At 36.4% G+C, this 23,803-nt stretch overlaps 1 protein-coding gene across 1 annotated transcript in view; it reads left to right on the top strand.

Moving 5' to 3' along the window:
* LOC306884965 (regulating synaptic membrane exocytosis protein 3-like) overlaps nt 1–23,803 on the top strand; it is a 73,014-nt gene that overhangs the window by 10,707 nt on the left and 38,504 nt on the right. Inside the window, exon 2 of the mRNA XM_079441241.1 lies at nt 5,729–6,017. Coding sequence (XP_079297367.1) covers nt 5,768–6,017 — 250 coding nt within the window. The 5' untranslated portion in view covers nt 5,729–5,767. The remainder of the gene's footprint in view (nt 1–5,728; nt 6,018–23,803) is intronic.

Below are 23,803 nucleotides of genomic sequence, written 5' to 3'. Positions count from 1 at the left end.
TGAGGAAAATAGCGGCATGGTCCAATTTGCCAAAAGCCGGTAGTGAGCGGGCTTTGTAGGCATTCTTGAACTGAGTATAGCAATGATCCAGTGTATTCGGTCCTCTAGATGGACAGGATACATGTTGATGAAAGTTCGGCATGACCTGCTTGAGGCTGGCTTTGTTAAAGTCCCCCGCGATGATAAAGGCAGCGTCAGGATGTTTGTTAATGTAGCCGATGAGCACATCGTGCAGTTTAGACAAAGCCAAGCCGGTGTCTGCCTGTGGTGGAATGTACACAGTAGCAACAATGATCGATGAAAACTCCTGGGGGAGATAAAATGGGCGGCAGATAATAGAAAGATGTTCCAGATGAGGCCAGCAGGAACGCGACAGAATGGAGATATTCCTGGGATCACACCATTTCTTGTTAATCATGAAACACACACCTCCACCCCTGGATTTACCGGCCCCTGCTGTTCTGTCCGTCCGAAAAACAGAGAAGTTATCACTTGGCATAACAGCAGTGTCCGGGACCATGGACGAAAGCCACGTTTCGGACAAACAAAGGATGTTACAGTCCCTAATGTCCCGTTGGAAACTAATCCTGGCTCTAAGATCGTCCATCTTATTCTCCAAGGATTGGACATTTGCGAGCAGAATGCACGGAAGAGGAGGACTGTGAGCCCTTTTCCTGAGTCTATCTCGAATTCCAGTGCGTTTCCTGCTGTGTTTCTTGATCCGTCACCTCGGGGGGTTAATGTTCATCTCTGCGTTCCGAAGAATCTCCAGAGGTCATGCTGGATTCGTGGCTAAAGTGTCCTGGAACAGGTTAGTGTAGCGGTTTCCAATGTCCAAAAGTGTTTCTTTGTTATAGGTGATCAGTGCCGACGTGAAATGTGTAAAAAGAGAAAGTAAAAGTAAGTAAAAAAGTAGATAAAAACACAATCTTAGCGGAGCGACCTGGACGGCGTCCAAACAAAGCGGCGCCATCTTGAATGACAACCTGTACAGTATGTGTTCAATTCTGTGCTATTTAAAAAGTATAATAAGATGTTGTAACTAGTGCTGTCAAACGATTAATCACATCCAAAATAAAAGTGTTTGTTTACATAATATATGTGTGTGTGTTGTGTATATTTATTATGTATATATAGATACACTCACATTTTGGAAATATTTACATGCATATACATTTATATATTTATATTCGTGTATTTTATATTATATATATATATATATATATATTTAATATATAAACTTAACATATTTTTCTTAAATATATACATGCATGTATTTGTATTTATATATACATAATAAATACAGTATACACAGCACACACATATATTATGTAAACAAAAACTTTTATTTTGGATGCGATTAATCGCGATTAATCATTCGAAAGCACTAGTTGTAACGTTTATCGATTGAACCTTGCAGTTGGATCTGGTATGGAAAACAATGACAAATATCAAGCCTGTTTATTGATATAATTATTATTTTTTTAATACCATTATTAATTGATTTCAATAACAAAACTATGCTGTGAATGTGTATCTTTAAGCTGAAATACTGTATGAACAATGAGCAAAAAGACTAAAGAAATTTCACGAATCTAAAGTGCACCTCACAATTGGATGAAAAATCACTTGCGGTTCAGTAAGAGAGTCAGTTGAGTAATGCCCATGAACGATTCACTGAATCTGATTCAACCCAATTACTCTCAGGCAGCAATTGTCATTTTCTTTTCCTGTAAATGTAGGCCCTAATAGGAATGCATTACAAATACTCTTATAAATATGAAAATGTATTTTTTGTGTGTAAATTAGTTGTAAATCTGTTGTACTGCAAACTCTTTCTTCACTACTGTAAGTGGCGTTACTGACAGTGCACAGTTATCAGCCACAATTGCAGTCCAGCCAAATGGAACATTTACTCAGATTTGGCAAAACCGGTACATTATGTGTTCATTTTGTGTCCCTCAGAGCTGAAGCTCCATTTCTTTTCATCTGGTACTGTAGACGTATTGTAGATTTATTTTGCATTGTCTAATTTCTTTGGTGTGAGATTTAGTTGGGTGGCGTAAGAGCATGAACCAGAGCCTGAAATTGAGTGTCTCATGCCATGTCTCATGTCTCATATTAATGTTTGTAACCTTTCATATAGACAAACATGGAGCATCACAGTCTTACTACTAGTTATGAAAAACAGTTTTAAAGTCTTAAAGGAGTAGTTCGCTTCCAATTATTCAAATTATTCCTTATAATTTACTCACCCTCATATCATCCAAGTTCATGTTTTTCTTTCTTCAGGCGAAAAGAAATTAAAGTTTTTGAGGAAAACATTCCAGATTCTTCTCCATATAGTGGACTTCAATGGTGGCTAATGGGCTGAAGGTCCAAACTGTAGTTTCAATGTAGCTTCAAAGGGCTCTACACGATACCATTTCCAGCGGAATAAGTGTCTTATCTTGTGAAATGATCGCTCATTTTCTAAAAAAAAAATAATTGTACACTTTTTAACCACAAATGCTCATCTTGCATTTTAGTTTTATTGCATAAACTATTTTTTTAAAGTTTTAAATAAAATAAAGATTATTGAAGTACTTTTAACAAGAAAATGCTATTTCAGACTTTCTACTTTAGTTTTTCACTTTTAATTCAATGTGGTATTTGGCGTTTCTTTATAATTATTTGTGAAATTTACCTGCAATTTTGTGAAAACTCTATAAAAGTAAAACATTTTCAGTGCTAGTGTAGATTCTAGATCTAGTTTTGATTTGTGACAGTGTAGTCAGTCACACTTTACACTGAGGATATTATCCTGACTCTCAGTCTCTAATGTTTATAGTTGCTGATTTAACACCAGCAGGTTTAAAGGCTCATAGCTGAGGCTATTTTTCTGCTTTTCGTGCTGGCAACACGTGGAACGGGGCCAAATTGGGCACTGGGTCTGGCACCAGCAGCATTACCAGCGTGTCTGTGTAAAGTGGTATTTGTGATTGAGAGAGTACAGTGACCCACAAGTCCTCGCTCTATTAAGTCCTGTCAGGACACTGTAAATAAACGGGACCCACTTCAACCGCTTCTAGTTGACCCCAAAAGTGTCAGGCTTTGTCTGCACGACGCGGGTCGACACGGGTGATGCCTTGCTGTAATACAGTCTGCACAGTGAGACGTTTGATAAAAGGTGCCCTCTTAATCTGTCTGTACTTATCAGCGCCCACAGTTTAGAGCTCGAGGCACGACGGCAGACAAAGCAGCTGAAGGCCACGGGTCGCTTTGATCGGCCAAGCTGCCACATTTCAGCCCATTGTTCTCCGCTCGTCTCTCCCAGCCATTCAGACCCCATATACACGCACCTAAATCAACATGATTGCTATGATAAAGACTTACCCTGCTTTCTTTTCATTTCATTTTCATTTCAAAGGAGTGTTAGTCCAGATCCAGCTCTAAATTATGATTATTATCACTCAGGGAGGCAGGCTGATTCATTTCCAAGAGGGAGCACTGCCACGAACCCAGAAACACTTGAGCTGATATGAGAAAGCGCAGATCAAAGCGGCAAGTGGAGAGCAGGGAGAAAGAGAATGGGAGTGCAGAAAACAAACATGCAGATGCTGTTCATGGAGAAGATAGAACACAGATTAGGCTACACTTTTTATCATTTACTGCTCAAATTCGCCAAGCAGCTGAACTTGAGGCAGCAATGCATTATGGGGAATTGTATGGTCACTGATTTCTGATTACTAGTGCTTTTAGAAGTCACGCCAGTCCTTCTTCTGAATCATTTATCAAGCTAGCATCATTCTGCACACATGAGCAAGAGCATTTCATGTCCTCATATGCTGAGCCAAGCCACATGAGAGAAATATGTGTGCTAATTTGAATCACGATTTGTGATGTTTGAAATCAACATCTTAGTGTTCATTTAAACGTTTATTATATTTTATGTTATTCTCACTTTAAAATTTAGTCGTTAGTGACATTTTTATAGCAAAACAGAAATTGTTATGGAGAGAGGGAAACAAAAGGATTGTTTTTGATTCACTAAAAAGAACTGATTCATAAGAGTCAATCGTTTCAGGAATCGCTCTGTATGGTTTTGATTCACTGAAAAGAAGCGACTCATAAGATGTCTCTTGCCATTATTGCATGGCAAACAAACTTTTTATTGCATCACGTTCAATACAGAAAACTCACGACTCAGGTAAATATGATTTGTGTTGCAGGAAATGCTGATACATAAATCCTTATGACATTATGAACATACTGATTCTATTTTAGTGAGTTAACTCAGGAAAATGGGATGCTTTGTAGAAATAGACTACCATTCAAAACTTTGTGGTCATTAACCTCTTGACTGTCAGCGTCACATTAACGGTGCTAATCATCCTAAATTAGATATCATTCAAAGGCTTAAACACTCAAAAGGAATCCTGTGAAAACTCACATCCAAACTCACATCCAAAATAAACGTTTATTTATTTATTATATTACATAATATATGTGTGTGTACTGTGTATATTTATTATGCATATATAAATACACACACATATATTTTGAAAATATTTACATATATTTACATGTATATACTTGTATTCATATAATTTATATTATATATAAATATATTTCATATATAAACATAACATTTTTTCTCAAATATATACATGTGTGTGTGTATATATATATATATATATATATATATATATATATATATATATATATATATATATGTAATAAATATACACAGTAAATAAACAAAAACTTTTATTTTGGATGCAGATAAATCGTTTGATAGCACTAAATTTTAGCAAGCTCCTTATGGGCAATATAAAGTGTCATACAAAATTTACTATATTTTATAATCAAAACCTTTTCTTTACAAAAAACATATTGTTGGAAACGTCTGAAAGCTCCATATTTGGTGACTACTTTGTGACAGAAGTAATGTTGTGACAGAAATGTAAAACTTTTGACACAAAAATGCTTTAAAAAAAATCAGTGGAGTTTGGGGGCTATTAATATAGGACGTAAACAAAATCTCAGTTTTTGTGATATCAACTTTAAATTTGAAACAAAACTTAGTTGACACATGGCTTTAATTTTATAACAATTTTAGATTCCAAAATATTTTTACAATTTTTATATTATAATTATTTATATTGAGTGTTAAGTTTTTTTATTTTTTGAAAGGAATTTTTTTGTTGTTGTTGTTGTTTTTTTTTTTTTTTTTTTACATTTGATTGTTTATTAAATTGACCTTTATTGAATTTCTTCATCACAGAATCCAGAAAAAAATGTATCGTAGTTTCCATATAAATATTAAGCATTGATAGTAGTAAGAATATTACTTGAGCAGCAAATCAGCATGATTTCTGGTGTGACACTGAAGACCTAATGATGCCAAAACTTCAGCTTTGCATCAAAGGAACTAATTACATTTTAAAATATATTCAAATAGAAAGGAGTTACTTTAAATTGCAATAAGATTTTACAATATTACTGTTTTAACGGTATTTTTGATCAAATAAGTGCAGCCTTGGTGAGCATAAGAGACTTCTTTCAATAACATTCAAAGGATTAAGGTCAGTAAGAATTGTTAATGATACACAGCCACTGAAATTAAGTATAGAGTAAAGACTCCTGGGATGAGATGTCAAACTGGAGTATAAAAAAGGATCATAGAAAGGATTGTTTCATAATTTAATTGTTGCATCTAACTTTTCACCCTCTGTCTTCCTCCCAGCCTCAGTCCAGCCCAGCGCCCAGAGGCTTGTGTAGGACCATGATGCTCAGCAGCTCAGTGGACGTACCCAGCCCAGGCGGGATGAGCGCGGTGGCGGCCCGGAACGTGTTTCGCAGTTCCAGCATCAGCGGCGCCATGTACAGCCTGGAGAAGAGCCCCAGCAGCATGGGGCCTGATGCTACAGGCCTGGCCGGAAACAAGAAGCGTCGCTCCAGCCTGGGAGCCAAGATGGTGGCCATCGTGGGTCTGTCACAGTGGAGCAAGAGCACACTGCAGCTCAACCAGCAAGGTGGGCAAGCTTTGAATACTCCAGCTACCCTGCTGTTCTCTGTCAGATATGCTTGCTGATTTCTTCACCTCTGTTTGCTCTCACTGTCGCTGCCTGAACAATTTCACGCCATGGTTTGTTATTTCTGGTGTGTAGTTTTTTCTCACTTCATTTCATTTTTCTTCACCCCCTCTCGACGTTCTTGTCCTTATTTGACTTTCAAGGTTTTATAAGGTTACCAAGTCTTGTCAGTCTCAGTCCTCAACTGTTTTGAGGGTCATATGCAAGACTGCATTATTACCGCATTTTCTGACTTGAGGATTTTTATAAGAAAATAGATATTATAAAACAATAAGCTACTTGATATTACATTAATGCAAATAACATTACAAGAGTCTCACACAACGATATCAGTCATTGTAATTTTATTCCAGAGGAAACACTCCAACCATTGCAAAAAAAATCATGCTTAACAATTTTCCTCCCTGTTTTCAGGTAGACATTACATTCCAGATACCATATCAAAGCAGCTGAACACAGCCAAGCTTCAAAACACACAAACTGAATAAAGTAAAAAATTTTCTTGTAAGTTATTTCAAAAAGTGAAACTTTCATATATTTTAGATTCATTACATGTAAAATAAAACATAAAAAAAAAAAAAATTGTTTTAATTTTGATGATTAGAGCTTACAGCTCATGAAAGTCAAAAATCAGTATCTCAAAATATTACAATATTTACATTTGAGTTTCAATTAATGACCATCCATACAGTATAAATTCTGGGTATCTCTTGTTCTTTGAAACCACAATAATGGAGAAGACTGCTGACTTGGCAATGATCCAGAAGACAAACATTCACGCCCTCCACAAAGAGGGTAAGTCACAGAGGGTCATTACTGAAAGGTGTGACTGTTCACTGAGTGCTGTATCAAAGCATATTAAATGCAAAGTTGACTGGAAGGAAGAATTTGGGTAGGAAAAGGTGCACAAGCAACAGGGATGACTGCAAGCTTGAGAATACTGTCAAGCAAAGCCGATTCAAACACTTGTGAGAGCTTCACAAGGAGTGAACTGAAGCTGGAGTCAGTGCATCAAGAGTCACCACGCTCAGACGTCTTCAGGAAAAGGGCTACCAAGCCACTTCTGAACCAGAGACAACGTCAGAAGCATCTTACCTGGGCTGTGGAGAAAAATAACTGGACTGTTGCTCAGTGGTTCAAAGTCCTCTTTTCAGATGAAAGTAAATTTTGCATTTCATTTGGAAATCAAGGTCCCAGAGTCTGGAGGAAGAGTGGAGAGGCACACAATCCATGTTGCTTGAGGTCCAGTGTGAAGTTTCCACAGTCAGTGATGATTTGGGCTGCCATGTCATCTGCTGGTGTTGGTCCACTGTGTTTTCTGAAGTCCACAGTCAACGCAGCCATCTACCAGGAAATTTTAGAGCACTTCATGCTTCCTTCTGCTGACAAGCTTTATGGAGACGCTGATTTCATTTTCCAGCAGGACTTGGCACCTGCTCACACTGCCAAAGGTACCAAAAGCTGGTTCAGTGACCATGGTGTTACTGTGCTTGATTGGCCAGCAAACTCACATGACCTGAGTTGTATTGTCAAGAGGAAGATGAGAGACACCAGACCCAAAAATGCAGATGACCTGAAGGCCGCTATCAAAGCAACCTGGGCTTCCATACCACCTCAGCAGTGCCACAAACTGATCACCTCCATGCCACGCCAAATTGAGGCAGTAATTAAAGCAAAAGGAGCCCCTACCAAGTATTGAGTACATATACAGTAAATGAACATACTTTCCAGAAGGCCAACAATTCACAAAAAATGTTTTTTTTTTTGGTCTTATGAAGTATTCTAATTTGTTGAGATAGTGAATTGGTGGGTTTTTGTTAAATGTGAGCCTAAATCATCACAATTAAAAGAACCAATGACTTAAACTACTTCAGTCTGTGTGCATTGAATTTATTTAATACACGAGTTTCACAATTTGAGTTGAATTACAGAAATAAATGAACTTTTCCACGACATTCTAATTTATTGAGATGCACCTGTATTTGTAGCAATAGCCAAAAATACATTGTATGGTCAAACTTATTGATTTTTCTTTTATGGCAAAAATCATTAGGATATTAAGTAAAGATCATGTTCCATGAAGATATTTTGTAAATTACCTACCGTAAATATATCAAAACTTATTTTTTGATTAGTAATATGCATTGCTAAGAACTTAATTTGGACAACTTTAAATGCGATTTTCTCAATATTTAGATTTTTTTGCACCCTCAGATTCTAGATTTTCAAATAGTTGTATCTCAGCCAAATATTGTCCTATGCTAACAAACCATGCATCAATGTAAAGGTTATTTATTCAGAGTTCAGATGATGTATAAATCTCAATTTCGAAAAATTGACACTTATGACTGGTTTTGTGGTCCAGGGTCACATTTTATTCCACCAAAAATTGTGAAAATATAGTGTTTTCTATCCGTTTTCTGAATTATGGAAAAGACAAAAATTAGATACCCAAAATTCCCTCTGTAAAAACTTTTGACTCTAATATGTCAAAAAAGTTAAACAAGAATTTTAAAAATGACATTATCCAGTGTTTAGATTTTTTTTACTAGAAATGTATGCAAATTAGCGCATATTTCAGGAAACAATGACTCATTTGCATATTTAAACCTAACATTTTAGAAAACTTGTAATACAAAAATTTTTTGCAATTATCAGTGTAATCAATCAGCTGGGTAAGGAAGGTGATAGCTATTAGTTATTTCTTTTACCCTATTCACCTGCGGTGTCTCACCATAATTACAAAATAAAAGTAACTGTAATCTGTTACAGTTACTGAGAAAAAATGTGTAATGAAATTACAGTTATTTAGGAAAATGTTAACGATTACAAAGGGGGTTACATCTGAATATTTTCACACACATACATACACACACACACAGATTTATCTGATTCCTTTCCCAAATTGCATTGACTGCTCTAACGTTTGAGACACTAATGTTTCAGGAGCTTAAGACACAGAATATGATTTTTTATTATTATAATCTTAATTAAAGTGAGGAAGGATTTTGAAAGTCTGACAGTAATCAGTGTTGAGTACTACTTTAAGGTTTACCCTGCCTGCATGTTTTAAAATGATTAACAGTTGAAAACATTAGTTAGAAATGTAGAAAAGTAATCAAATGTAATCAGTTACATTACTTTAATAATGTAATTGAAATAATTACACTACTTATTACATTTTAAATAGGGTAACTTGTAATCTGTAATCTATTAAATTTCCAAAGCAACCTTCCCAACAATGCTTTTTAGCACACAGTGTTACTCTTATGCGCACTTCCTCGTCAATAATATTAGCTAGAAACTATAGTGGAGCTTCATTGTGTTCCACAGTGATTTAATGAAAATATTTAATGGTAGTACTGGGAAAAAAATAGTTTCTGGATAAATATCTGAACAATTTGTGATCATGTTTCATTGGTTTCCATTATCTACACACATCTTTTTGGATCTTGCACCTATTACCTCTCTTTTTCAAAGCCCTAAGTATAAAACGTAGCTCTTAGCTTAAATCGTAGCTCTGCTCTGATAGCCTCCAAAACACTTCAGTACGGTCAAACACCTTTCACATTCTCCTCAGAAAGTTTATGAATTTAGTCATCAATTTGTGTTTAAATAGGTGCAGATGTACACGGAAGCCCCTTCATTAGCGGTTCTTCATCTGGTCTGCGTGTTTATTTGTGGCCGTAGGATATTAATGCTGTGTGTGAGTCAGCGGAGCATGTGTAGTTTGCACCCTGCTCTTAGTCAAGCGCTCAACAGGCTAACCTTCCCATCACCCTGCATGACTCATGGATGACAGCATGTGTGGCTGAGTAACACAGCATAACCTTGGCTTCTCCCAGGAATAAACCTGCATCTCAATTCTGTTTGTTTAGTTGGTGAGAAAGACAAGATTTCAACGACCTAGATTAGAGTCTGAGGACGCTTCTGTCATCCGCAGCCCACTGCTCTACCTATCTTTTTATATATTTTTGCTGTTGACTGTTTCTTCAGTTTCAGCACAGTTCAGAATTTAAGAACTGGCTCCTTTTTGATTCATGAGTGTGAATTTGAGTTGAATTGGCTACATAATAGGAATTCAAATTGCAATGACAGCACAGTCACCAAACAGAAGGATTTTATTTGTCCAACAGTTGTTTTTATTAATTTAATTATGCATGTTTGTTCCCTTCTATGAATAATATGTTTTTCTCAACTGATTAGATGTATTTCTCTAAACTGTCAAAACACTTCATTTGCTTTGACAAGCATTAGAGCATTCTGGGCAATGAAGTTTTATCCACCATGGGCCATTTTGTCCTATATAATTATTAATAGCTTATTAATATAAATTATATGTATGATAAATTGTATTACTAGAATAGTATTACTTGACTTAAATATACAGTGGAAACATTTTAATTTAAATTACATTATCGCTGTAACAATTGAGTGAAACATTAAACTGAAAAAAAGGATCCCATAGAAATAAACGTCTGTGATCACTGTGAAAAATGGAGAAAATTTAAGAATTGAGGGATGAATTGAGACTAGGCTAAGTATATACTGTTAAAAAAAATTTAAATGGTTAAATTATGCAGTAAAGTGGAATCAGAATCGAGACAAATGCACCTCTAAAGGCCTTTCCACAATGAGCGTGAAAAACCGAAATGAATTTCGGCCGCGATGACGTGCTGGAATAAAACAACAGCTTCCTATGGATGCTTCCACACAGACCGCGAACATTCGTGCACCGAAAAAGCAAATGGTTTTTTTTCGTCCAGTCCGACGAATCTTTTCAGTTTCGCAAAGCGAAAACACGGGCCGTCCAATAAGATTTGAGCAAGGATCACATGACCGGAGCAGCTGCTGTTGCATGAAAGGGTGAGAATGGTGGCGCTGTTTCGAAAACTAGTGTAAACAAACAAAGAAGAAGCGTATCCGGGGGATAAGGGAGTGGATGTTGAGTTCTTGTTATCGTTGGTATTTGAGAACAGATTTATTCTCACATGTTCTTCATACAGAATATAATTTCTAATAATTCTCCACTGAATCATGTGATCTGTTGAGCACCGTCCGTTTTCTTCCACGTTATGAGTCGTTCACTCTAGATCTTCCGTATTAAAAAATAAAATAGAGTGAAAAATTTTTCTACACATGAAATATGAATGTAAATACATGATTATGACGATTCTGTATGTGTTTTGTATGCAGCTCATGGTATTTCTATAGCAATAAAGGATGTTTATGACTAATATTAACAGTGTAGCGTTATTAAACATACAAAGAGTGCATATGTCTGCTTATTATTATAGAATCAAAATCAACTATAAATCACAATCGGAAGTCATTACAAGCATCCAGTGATGGTTTAAAGTGGGTAAGCAAATACATTAATTATTAAATACATTTTCAAGTGTAGCTTGATGCTAATTGTACTTCTAATTATATTTTAGGATGTAGCCTATTCTTGTAGATAGCTTGTGTTTCTGGTGTAGAACCAAACTTTATCTTAATTTAGATGTTAAAACCATATACGCAGATACATATCTAAGGTAAAATGCATAGTTGTTCGGCGCCCCCTAGCATGCAGGTGTGAATTAGCAGAAGGCAAACATTCATTTCGTGCTTGGTGTGAAAGCAACGTTTGCGGGCGATTCGCCTCGCTTTTTCGCATTGCGCTCAGTGTGGAAAGGCCTTAAGGCACTAAAATGCGAAAAGTGTCATTTGAAAGCAATAAAAATATCCCATAGAAATAAACGTCTGTGAACAGTGCAAAAATACAGTACAGTAAATAAAATTACCTTGGAGCAAATATAGGTGTTTTTACTGATGTTCTACATCATTTGGGAGTTACACACTGTTTAATCCATTATATTTTTGCAAGATTTTAAGGTTTTTCAGGGCCAATGCCGATTATTACAGATCAAGTAGACCGATAACCTATACTTTGAACTAATATTTATGTCTGGTGTAAAAATAAAAAAATTAAGGGCTCAGACTTTCTTTAAAAAACTTTCTTTAAATGCTTTTAAATTATTGTATCGGCAAATCGGTTCAGAAAATGACTGATACCCATAACCACAAAAATGCTTAATATCGGTGCCGATAATGTGCCAGATCGATAATTGGTCAACCCCTTTTTAAAAATTGGAAAAAAGGAAAAAATACTGCCTGTAACTTTGCTCTTTAAAGGCATCTCTCACCCAAAACTGCAAGATCTGTCATCATTTACTCACCCTGATGTCTTTCCAAACCTGTATGGCTTTCTTTCTTCTGTGGAACATAAAAGAAGATATTTTGAGTTTTTGTCTATATAATGGACGTAAATGGGGACCAGCAACATACTTCAAAATATCTTCTGTTGTGTTACACAGAAAAAAGTAGGTCATACAGGTTTTAAATAACATGAGGGTGAGTAAATGTTGACAGAATGTTAATTTTTTCAAACCTTGTGTCACTTAGAAAATTAGGATTTGTCAGCTTCACAAAGAGTCAGTTCTCTTTCTAGCTCTCTTTCTTTCTCTCTCTCAGTACCTTATGTTGTTGCTGCGTATGTGCGCTTTATAAAGGATGACCTTTTCAGTGCGCTGTCATCTCCCAGCAGGGCTGATGAGTCTCAAGGGCTGGATGTATTGTAGGTTTGGTGCTCCAGGGTTCACCTGTCTGGGGCATCAGGGCCAGCACCTCAGCACCCATCTGCCCTTATCCTGGATAACTGCTTTACTTTGCTCTGTCACATTTCCACTTCCACACACCATGGATTCCAGCCAAGCAATTTAATCCGATACTGTGGTGTGGGTCTTATTCAGCTCCGAGTCAGTGATGCAGTAAATGTGAGTGCATAAGCTCAGGGAGCCAAAAGACGGTGGAGAAATTGAGTGATGAAGGAGAATCGAATGGGTGATTGACTGACAAGACTGATAATAGACTTACTGTGTAAGTGCTTAATTTTACTTGGCTACAGGCCAGGATGCAGATGTAGATGTGGTAACAGTGTCAAAAAGATGTATATATATATATATTACAATAATATAATGTTAGTGGAATAAAAGGCCACTTAAATTACTTAAAGAGAGTATAAACTTATTTTGATGTATTGACTAACATACTAAAGCACATTTAAAGTACTTGATTATAATTTTACAGTTTTGTTGTTCAATATTTACTGTTAATATACTGTTAATATATTTGTTGTTAATATGAACTTTTAAAGTTAATATCCCAGGTTTATGCCAAGTTATTCATATTAACTTAGTTATTCATGCAACCAAGACGCTTACGTCCTTTCTATCTGACATGTATTTACAAACGATTAATTTCGAGCATATGGGTGAATCTCTGTCATGGCACCTTCACTTTCCAGCAGCACTGAACGGCTCTGGCAGGCAGGCATCACTGGCACCCGCTCCATCTCCATGACGACAGCAGGCGGCTTCATGCCACTCACCCGACCCTCGGTTTTTATTAAAACACAGCTGACAGCACTCCTTCCGAAATGAGCTGTCAATCTATTTGCTGTGGGGCCTGCAGGTCATGCTAATGAAGGGAGTGGACCTATATTTAGTTATATCTGAACATGACACTGAGAGGTAGAAAACACACACACACACACACACAGTTCCCTGCCTCCAGACTTCAGTCTTTTGATTACATGGTCTATCTGCAGAGAGGTCAGTCTGCATGTGTACATGCAGCAACAATTAAAAAATATCTCAGATGGAACTCAAGAACAAACCCTAAAACAGACTGAGAAACTTGATTGCATAATCCATTGTGTAAAAGAAGTGTGCTTAATCTTACTGAATGTGCAAATGTAGTGTACTTCAAAAATTAAAAGTATATCGGTATAGACCGATAGGTTCTAACTCAATCTCATATAATGCCATCATTATTTACATGGAGCAGATGATTGGTGTTTGCTTGATGTAGCAGTTGCAGTGTGCTTCAGAAACCCTCCACCTCCCCCAGCTCCACCTGTATAGATCTGCTACAGGGTTATTTCATGTATGTTATACACAGAGGTTATTTCATATATGTTATATGTGCAGCAGCAGTATTTCATAAATGCTCACAGAAGCATGTCTTTGGATGTTTTGGCAGTGGCAAGTCTCAGTACTTACTCTGCAGCAACGTAGAGCTATTTCCAACAGCCATATCACCCTGTAGCCCAAGACTGGTTGCCCACTGAAGCTAAGCAGGGTTGAGCCTGGTCAGTACCTGATGAGAGACCTCCTGGGAAAACTAGGTTGCTGCTGGAAGAGGTGTTAGTGAGGCCAACAGCGGGTGCTCACCCTGTGGTCTGTGTGGGACCTAACACCCCAGTATAGCGATGGGGAAACTATACTGTCAAACAAGCACCATCCTTCGGATGAGACATTAAACCGAGGTCCTGACTCTTTGTGGTCATTAAAAATCCCAGGATGTCCTTCGAAAAAGAGTAGAGTGTTACCCCGGCAAATTTGCCCATTGGCCTCCTAATCATCCTCATACACTGATTGGCTGCATCACTGTCTCCTCTCCACCAATAAACTGGTGTGTGGTGGGTGTTCTGGTGCAAAATGGCTGCCGTCGCATCATCCAGGTGGATGCTGCACATTGGTGGTGGTTGAGGAGATTCCCCCTTTCTATGTAAAGTGCTTTGAGTACCCAGAAAAGTGCTGTATAAATGTAACGAATTATTATTATTATTATTATTCCAATCTAGTGGAACAATACTAACATTGGAACACTAACATTGTCATATACATTACCAAACTCTCAGAGTTATTTTATTTTATTTTAATATTTTTGTAATTGCGGTTAATAGTAATTAAATAAAACTAAACATTACTCAAATGTAATCTTTAGGAAATATCAAAAACAATATCACTGATCATCATTTTTCATCATTTGTTGCATTTAACAAATTATTTTAGTTTTTAGAGTTTAATTTTTTTTTTGTCATTGATTTAGTCTATGACATTTTAATTCCTGTCATTTATAAGTTATCGGCCATGCTCCCAAAATCATTTTCAGGGTATTGTTTGGGCCACAATTATAATATTAAATCCATCCCTACCCTAATTATTATATTCCTGAAGATGTGGTTACATTTTTTTTGTTTCTTGAGATTCACCCAGTTAATTTGAATCCAAGTGTAGATTTTCACAGTATAAATGTATGCAGACTTTGCATCTCACATGTCCTACTTATAAATCATGCACTTTTGGTCTCCTGCATCATTTCCATCTCAGTCTTGTTTTATTCATAATTGCACTAATGCATTGTTCTCCATGGTTCACTGCAGCAGAAGCTAGAGAACAGCTTGTAGTTCTTAGGCAAGCAGACTTGTATTTTTTGTATTACATTATCAACCTGAAATTAGCCAATTACATGTTTTGTTCCATTTCTGTGGCTTAAGGTGTTTGCACAATAAACCTCCCACTCGGTTTTGCTCGGTTTCGCAGCCTTCGGTCAAAATGTGTCATTAAAATCAAATTGGACTGCTGTTACACACTCCAGATGACACGCCGATCAATATATTGATCACAAGGGTGAAAGCAGGTGTTGTTTTCTGTGTAGCGTCCTACATTTGTCTCCTGATAGACATCTCTTTCACAATGAGCACAGCTGGCCACAGCTTCACAGGGATGAACAGCCTCCATTCCCACCAGCAGAGGTGACATTAAGAAAATGGCATTGAACAGCTCTTGGACTCATTCATTGGCTTTGTAATTGTGGTTGGCCTGCTTCCATTAGGATCATGAATTGAATGTTTAGTGGCTCGTAGCTCCTCTTGAAAATGGCTAAACAAGATCATCAGCTAAACAAATGTATGGAATGACATCGCAAGGATACCAAATATTACACAAAGCAAAGCTAAGAACAGCTCACCCAAAAAAGACACTACTCCCTTTATTCAATATCAAGTCGTTTCAACCCCGGGTTACTTAAGTGGAACACAAAATAGTGCAGTGTTTCGTTCATTTCATTTCTGTGCACCTTGTTATTTCCACTTGAGTAACAGGTGCATTTCCTTTTTGGAGCTCGCCTTTATTCACTGCTATTCTTAGCAGGCATAAGAAGGTGCAATTGTGCACGGTGAGTTGGAAAGAGCTTGCTGGTATTGTTTTACAATGAGATTCAATTAAACTAATATTAATAAATGTTGTTAAAATGTATTTGTTGTTCATTTGAGTTCATGGCACCTAATGCATTAACAAATGGGGAGCATAAAACTGATAGTTCACCTAAAAAATTTAATTCTCACCTTCATGTCGTTCCCAACCCAGAAGACTTTTGTTAATCTTGTAAACACAAATGAAGATTCAAGATATTTTGAATAAAACCTGATAGACTTCTGTCCCTCTGTTGAAAGTCCTTTACACCAAAAATTTCAAGCTTCAAAAAGTCCATAAAGACAAAGTAAAAGCAAATCCATATAAATCAAGAGGTTTAATCCAAGAGACACAATCACATTTTATGATGAACAGATCTCAGCTTTTTTCAAATATAAGCATTGATTACATACATACAAGGAAGCTGAGACTTACATGTTATGCAAGAACCAATGAGGTTTGTTCTCGCATATCAAGCAATCAGCTTCATTAGTGTTTCAGAGATAAAAGTCTTACGGGTTTGGAATGACATGAGGGTGAGTAAATGATGAAGAACTTTCATTTTGGGTGAACTTTAACAAATCAGTTCAACAAATTGTAAAACATGCTTTATTGTAAAAGACACATAGAGACTGCATACAATACCCTGGCAAAATCCATAACTAATTAATACATTTTTCATTTTGTTAATTTTTTTACCTCAAAATGTCTCGATACTGCAGTGAAATGATCTCTAGTAATGCGTCCTTCTCCAATCAGTTTGTCTGATTAAACCCCGCCCCTTTCTCACAGTCGACTGCAAGCTTGAATTTAGATGATCAACACTCAGCACTACATTTTTTTTCATACTCAGATGCATGCCACAATATGGAGGAAAACATCTGTTGCTACTTCCATGTTTTTAAAACGTCTCTTTCTTTAGATACTGTGGTATATCATTTTAGCCCAATGACGAATGTAAGATTACTGCAAGTCTCAAGCAATACACATTATAAAGTTACAATTCTGTTATATCCTAAATAGAATACTTACATTGATCAGTGTAATAAAGTTTAAGAAAAAAAAATCAATGTGTTAACTGATTTCACAATGCATCTGTAACAATAAAAGCATAAAGTATTCAATTTTTTGCCATGTTTAGTCATACGGATCATTGCTTATTGTTGTAGTGAGTCATTACTCTCTGCTCCATATTCTGTTGACACAGGGCTCCACACTATTGTTAGAAGTGTTTCTAGTCTAAAGAGCTGAAATTCAGTCCTACTTGTGCCGTTCCCCTTGAAAGTTGGTTAGCATTCAGTGACATATTCGTAGACGTCATCTCGAAGAGTTGTACTCTCCTTGTGAGGCCCTTCACTGTTTTTACTGGCGTCCCTTACTGTCTGCAGTCTCAGACTCGCTGTGATGATCTTGGAAGCTGTTCTGGAGCAATTATTCCTCTCCATCCTCTTTCAGCCCTCCATCTTTTACTGTTCCCTTTATATGTTGACACCAGGCTTGACATGATAGCACAGTTCCAGAATTCGATAGCAATGGAATTTTTTCACTAGTTTTGACACCACAGCTAACTCTGCTAATGAACATACTTCTTCGTTTAATATCAACATATATTAACTTTGAAGCCCTGACATATTTCTCAAGCATTTTGTATGTGAGTGAAGGTCACAACCAGGGTCCAATAAGTGCATAAGAGTAGCATTTTGTGCTACCAATACTGTACAAAGACTGATATTAATTTTTTTTTTTTAATATTATTTTAGTATCGACAACTACTGAAGTACTGGTACTTCTGAAATCTCTAGATGATACATTTATGAGTTCCCGACACACTTAATATCTGTGTCCGACTCTTGCTTTTTAATCTTCTCAAGGGTGATGTGGACTTTACTGCTCATGCTCTTGCTTCCTGTCGCTGCCTCTTTCACTCCCTCTCTCATCTATCATTGATTTATCTTTCTTTTCTATCCCTTTGCTGTGTACTTAGCCCTCCTTTTCCCAGAGCACAGGTCTGTCTTATTGTGCTCTCATGTTGTAAATGTTTCATCTCTCTTCTGCCATTCTTTACTCCTCTTGCTTTGTTTTGCCGTCTATTCCTGGAAAGGCACATGCTGTGGGTGGCAAGGACCTCAGTGAGTAGATTAACCATAGGAAGAGCATTTTGAGGTGTCACTGAAACGAATATTGACAAACAGTAAGGAGATGTATTACACATTAATGCTGAACACACACACACACACACACACACACACACACTTTGATCTAAAGAAGCTTTTGTTCATAAATATACAGTACAAGCTCTGGAAAATGCTGACAAAACTCTACTGGGTGCTTCTTTGATGATGCCTAGTCAGATTTCATTAAATGTTACCTAATGATCCAATGTTTTCCAAAGTAGCGTTGTCTCAGAATTGAATTTAAAATGCCTTTTAAAACCCAATTTGAAGGTAGCAAACAGGATACAAAACTACACTTCAAATTTGAATGTAAGGAAGTAGAATTAAAATGACTTGAAATTTAAATAAATACATATACAGTAACTGCAATCTTGAAGTAGAAAAATAATGTCAAACTTTAAATGTTGGGTAACACTTCTTATTATTGACTAGTTGGTCATTAGCATGCATATTACTAGCATATTGGCTGTTTATTAATAATTATAAAGCACATATTAATGCCTTATTCTGCATGGCCATATTTTAGATCCCTTAATCCTACCCCACACCTAAACTTAATAACTACCTTCCTATTAATAAGCAGCAAATTTGGAATTTATTGAGGCAAAAGTTGTTACAAGTTGTTGATAGTTACATTGTGACTGAATGGTGGACTGACAAAATCTTTGTTTGAAAGTTTTGCCTTGAAACCTTGAAGTGTGAAAGTTTATAGGCCTTATGGACAGAAATAAATATGGATGCATGGATGTTTAAACCATGCAAATGCAAATGTACTGGAATTCAGATATTCACATTTCAACTTCCTGTGGGGCCTGCCCAATTCAATTCAATTCAATCCAATTCAATTCAATCCAATTCAATCCATGATATATAAAATAGAGCCAGTTCTTGAATTTTGTGCAACCCTGTTTTGAAAACTGTTAACATCATTAATCACTGTGAACAAAAGTAGCCACATTTTCTAAGGTAAACATTAAAACATTTTTGATATATTGATAATAATGGGAAATGTTTCTTGAGCAGCAAATCAGCATATTAGAATGATTTCTGAAGGACCATAATAGATTATGAAAATTTGACATAACAGGAATAAACTATATTTTAAAATATATTGCAATAGAAAACTGTTATTTAGATTTTTTATAATATTTCACAATATAACAGTTTTTACTGTATTTTTTTAATCAAATAAATGCAGTCTCGGTGAGCAGAAGACACTTCTTTCAAAAACATTAAAACATCATACCGACCCCAAGGTTTTGAGCAGCAATGTAAATGTGGTCTTTTGATTTAATGTTGACTTCTAGTTAGTGTTAAGAATAATAAAAGATGATTGCAGGCTCAGGTTGTGAGTAGAGAATGTGGCTGGCTGAGTCTGCGCTCTAACACAGAGCTGAGATCTGGGAATTGACTCAAGAACAATGCCACAATCGTACACAAAAGCGCTCGCAGGTGCTAAATATAGCGACGCAAGTGGCAACGAGCAAGAGATCCGCCAAACAGAATGAATCACTGCAAAGTAGCAGTCTGTCTGGCAGGCAGGAATGGCTCCATACGACTGTGATCACATTAGCAGACCTGCTTATGACAACTGAGGGCGCTGACTAACATAACACGATAAGCATCATTTCTCTCTTTAATGATGAGAAATTGAAACTAGGGCTGGAAAATAGTGCAATGCTGAGAACCAGAAAAAAGCTATAAATATATAGATATATAGATATTTGAAAGCTGAAAGCATGCCAGCAGCCTTGCCTGTCGACTGTGTATTGTATTTGCACTGGAGGTTTTGTTTTTGATCTTTATTGACTCCCAGTTTTCTATTTTTCGTGCTCTCTTCGTGTGTGCTCTCAACAGTGCTTTCCTGTTTTGCTCGGTCATCTCAGAGCTGCTGCAGTGAGATTGTTTAACTGGACTGACTGACCATATGTGAGGCTAGAGGACTGTAATGGGGAAAATAACAGGCTCTGCAATCATCATTTGCTGCTGTTGTGGCTAAACTGCTCCTTTTCCTGCACTTCAAGAGTTGTAGAAAGCATGCAAACATGGTAGGTGCCTGTGTGAATGTTACCCAATCTTGTGAACGAATAGACTTTTCTGGTTTTTGTACTTTTAGTTTTCTTATACAGCATAAACTTGATCAGCTGTCATGGTCCAAAAAGAACAACAACAGTACGGAAACAAAAAGGAAACAGAAAAAGTATTAATTGTCAGTGATACATTTCTGATACATGCGATATTAAAAGGTTAGTCAAGTTAAAAGATCACAATGGTTACATCTTGAAAGTATGCAGAACAATGATAAATATAAAAATTAATCAAATACATTACAATGAAAATGACAAATGGACTCTTCTACAAGTCACAGACAACATGATTACTCTTCTCAATACCCAACAGTAGTCCCTTGTTAAAAAAAAAAAAAAAATTGCTTAATTGTATCGAGTGTGCACTTCAGATAATAAAAGTGTATTTAGGTAAGTGGCATAAAGGCCACTTAAGTGTACACTTCACTATTTCATTCATTGTTTTTAACACATTTAAGAACACTTTTAAAAGGTACATTTTGTAATGATGTCCAAATAAACGTTTTACTTTAAAGTATTTTGATGTGTTGACTAATACTGAATCATATACAAAATAATGAGAAGATATAAATTACTAATAATTTGAACTGTATTGTGTTATTTGATAGTAATTAATATTACTAAATTGCAACTTCATTACAAATGTGTAATTACTATATGAATACATGACATATATACGTTTCAATAGAAATGACATTAAAGAATATTTTTGTTTATTGTAAATTCTTATCAGTACATTCAGCAGTACACTTCAGCAGGCACTGCAGAGAACAAAGAGCACACGTTTTTTTCCACACGCATTAATTTATTTGGAATGCCAGAAGAACACATATCCAAATCCGAACATATTCTTACACTAATTTGCGCTGCGCTTGGTATTGCGTTGGTTATTATGGAAGTAAGATGTTGTGTCTGTGTTCTTTAATTTGCACATTGTCAGTAAATCACTTTCCATGCCCATCAGTGTTGTTTTGGAATTGCGCTCTCGCGCTAATTTGCCCTGTTTAGTAAAACTAGCCCTGTCGATTCTTGGTTTTTAGTTACATGACTGGGGCAGAGACCTGGATGGCAAAACATCCATAGAATGGCAGCACAGGCCTGTTAATTTTCCATCTGTTTCAGGCCATGAATATTCGAAGATTAATTCTCAAAAGAAGAAAAACAAATACAGGGGTTGAACAAAATAATGTCAACACCCTTATTATAGGGGTTCATATAATGTGTGCAATTGCACTTTATTTTACAGTACGGGCACTTACATGTACTTACAGTGTACATACCTAAGAAAGTACTGGTAATATAAGGTAACTACATGGGGTAGGGTTATAGGTTTAGGGGTAGGTTCAGGATTAGTACCTAGTTTTTACCTAGTTATTGTAATTAATATAATAAGTACAGCATGTACATGAGTAACAGGACTGCAAAATAAAGTGCTACCATGTGTGCCATCTACAGAGAAAAACAAAGATTGTGATTATCTTTTCATTGTCTATATTCTCTAGGTTGTATATCAGTGTATATAGACTTTAGTACAAGCTCTTGTGAATTGTCAGATTTCCAAAAAAGACAAATCATGGAGGCCATTTAGCAGGAACATCTGTACAAGTATAACAGCCCAATTGTTTGGTGTTTTAGGAACAACAGGCTTTACGATTATGGCTGTGTACATAAAGTATGGCAAGACTTCATCAACAAAAAAGTGGGCAAAAAAACGAAAATGAACAAATAGGGATTGTTGTGCACTAAAAAGTTTTTGTCCAAACAACACAGAACTACTGCTTAAAGTGACAGCAAACCTCAATTTCCAACTTATAGACCCTGTTTCCACAAAAACATCCACAGAGAACTTCACAGACACCAGTGCTAAAATGTGAAAAAAATACGGTGTCATGATCATAAAACCTGGACAGTTTGTGCACCAAGATGAACCTCATCATCTGCCCTGGCAGCTCAGTTACCTGACCTGAATATTATCAAACGCCTGTGGACAGTTTTGGAGAGAGGAGTGGAAAGCAGATTCTTCCTTCAAGAAACTGGCAGATGGCTTTATAGACAGTATTCAACTGGAGACTATTAAAAAAAGATGTATCAGTCTATTCCCAGAAGGCTGGAATCTATATTAAAGGCAAATGGTGGTAAAGCACCTAATAAAGAAATATTGCCTACTTCCCAGGTGTTCACATTATTTTGTCCAACCCATGCATATACTGTATGAACAAACTGCAGGTTTTGGGCACTTCATATACAGCACCTGCCGCAGTATTTCAGTCACTAAAAACAGTGGGATATTCAAAATGCTTAAAGTAAAAACCGCTTGTATAAGTGATTTTAAAAGGTCAAATTAAGTGTACTCCTTATTAATGATGCATACTATATACAGGAAAGCAGATAAGGCCAAAATATGAACGCAATGCACTAAATTGCATGTATTTCAGTGTCTGTTATTACTCAAAACATCATAACAGCATGCAGATGTTGCTTTGCCAAAGTTCCTTCAATGCTGATGGTCTCTGTGTTTTATTTCTAATCATTTTTTTGGTACATCACTCTCTCATAACACCTTCATCCTCTTTTCTCTTTCCCCTACAAGGTAAGCGTGCAAAATAACTGATGGGTTGGATTTAGGAAATGAAGAGTGTTTGTTGTGAATACACCTTCCTTGTTTATCATAAATTGATGCGGATGCTTGTCGGCAGCTGTAGTTCAAGTTTACTGGCTGGTCACGCTTGTGTAACGTGGCACTTTGTTCCGAATGAGAACATATCTCTGGCTCAAGATCTACATTACTCACTGACGTTAATGAATCATTTAGGGCAGGCATGTAATTGCTAACAAATATCAATTCAATGTGTGTTTCACATCCCAGGGGCCGGTGGTCATTGATCCATAGTCGTATACATGGATGCCAAAGGAGTGAGTCAGCCAATGTGATTGCTCAGTTGCACAAACTAAATATATTTTGTTAGGTCGACCCGTGTGGAAAAAAGTGCACGGAATTGTACTGAATGTGCATTTGTAGTGTATTTAAAATCTTGAAAGTATGTTTTTAAAAAACAGTACGTGCAGTTAATATATGGTAACACTTTAGTTTAGGGACCTATTCTCACTATTAACTAGTTGCTTATTAGCATGCATATTACTAGCATACTGACTGTTTATAAGCTCTTTTAAAGCACATATTAATGCCTTATTCTGCATGACCATATTTTAGATCCCTTAATCCAACCCCATACTTAAATTTAATAGCTACCTTACTACCTAATAATAAGCAGCAAATTAAGAGTTTGTTGAGGCAAAAGTTGTAATTAATAGTTAGTTAATAGCGAGAATTGGATCCCAAACTAAAGTCTGACCTTACATATTTCAGTATTAAAAAAATAAAA

The sequence above is a fragment of the Barbus barbus genome (assembly GCF_936440315.1).
Source record: "Barbus barbus genome assembly, chromosome: 19".
Lineage (NCBI taxonomy): Eukaryota > Metazoa > Chordata > Actinopteri > Cypriniformes > Cyprinidae > Barbus > Barbus barbus.
This window is presented reverse-complemented; position numbering and strand designations above follow the sequence as displayed.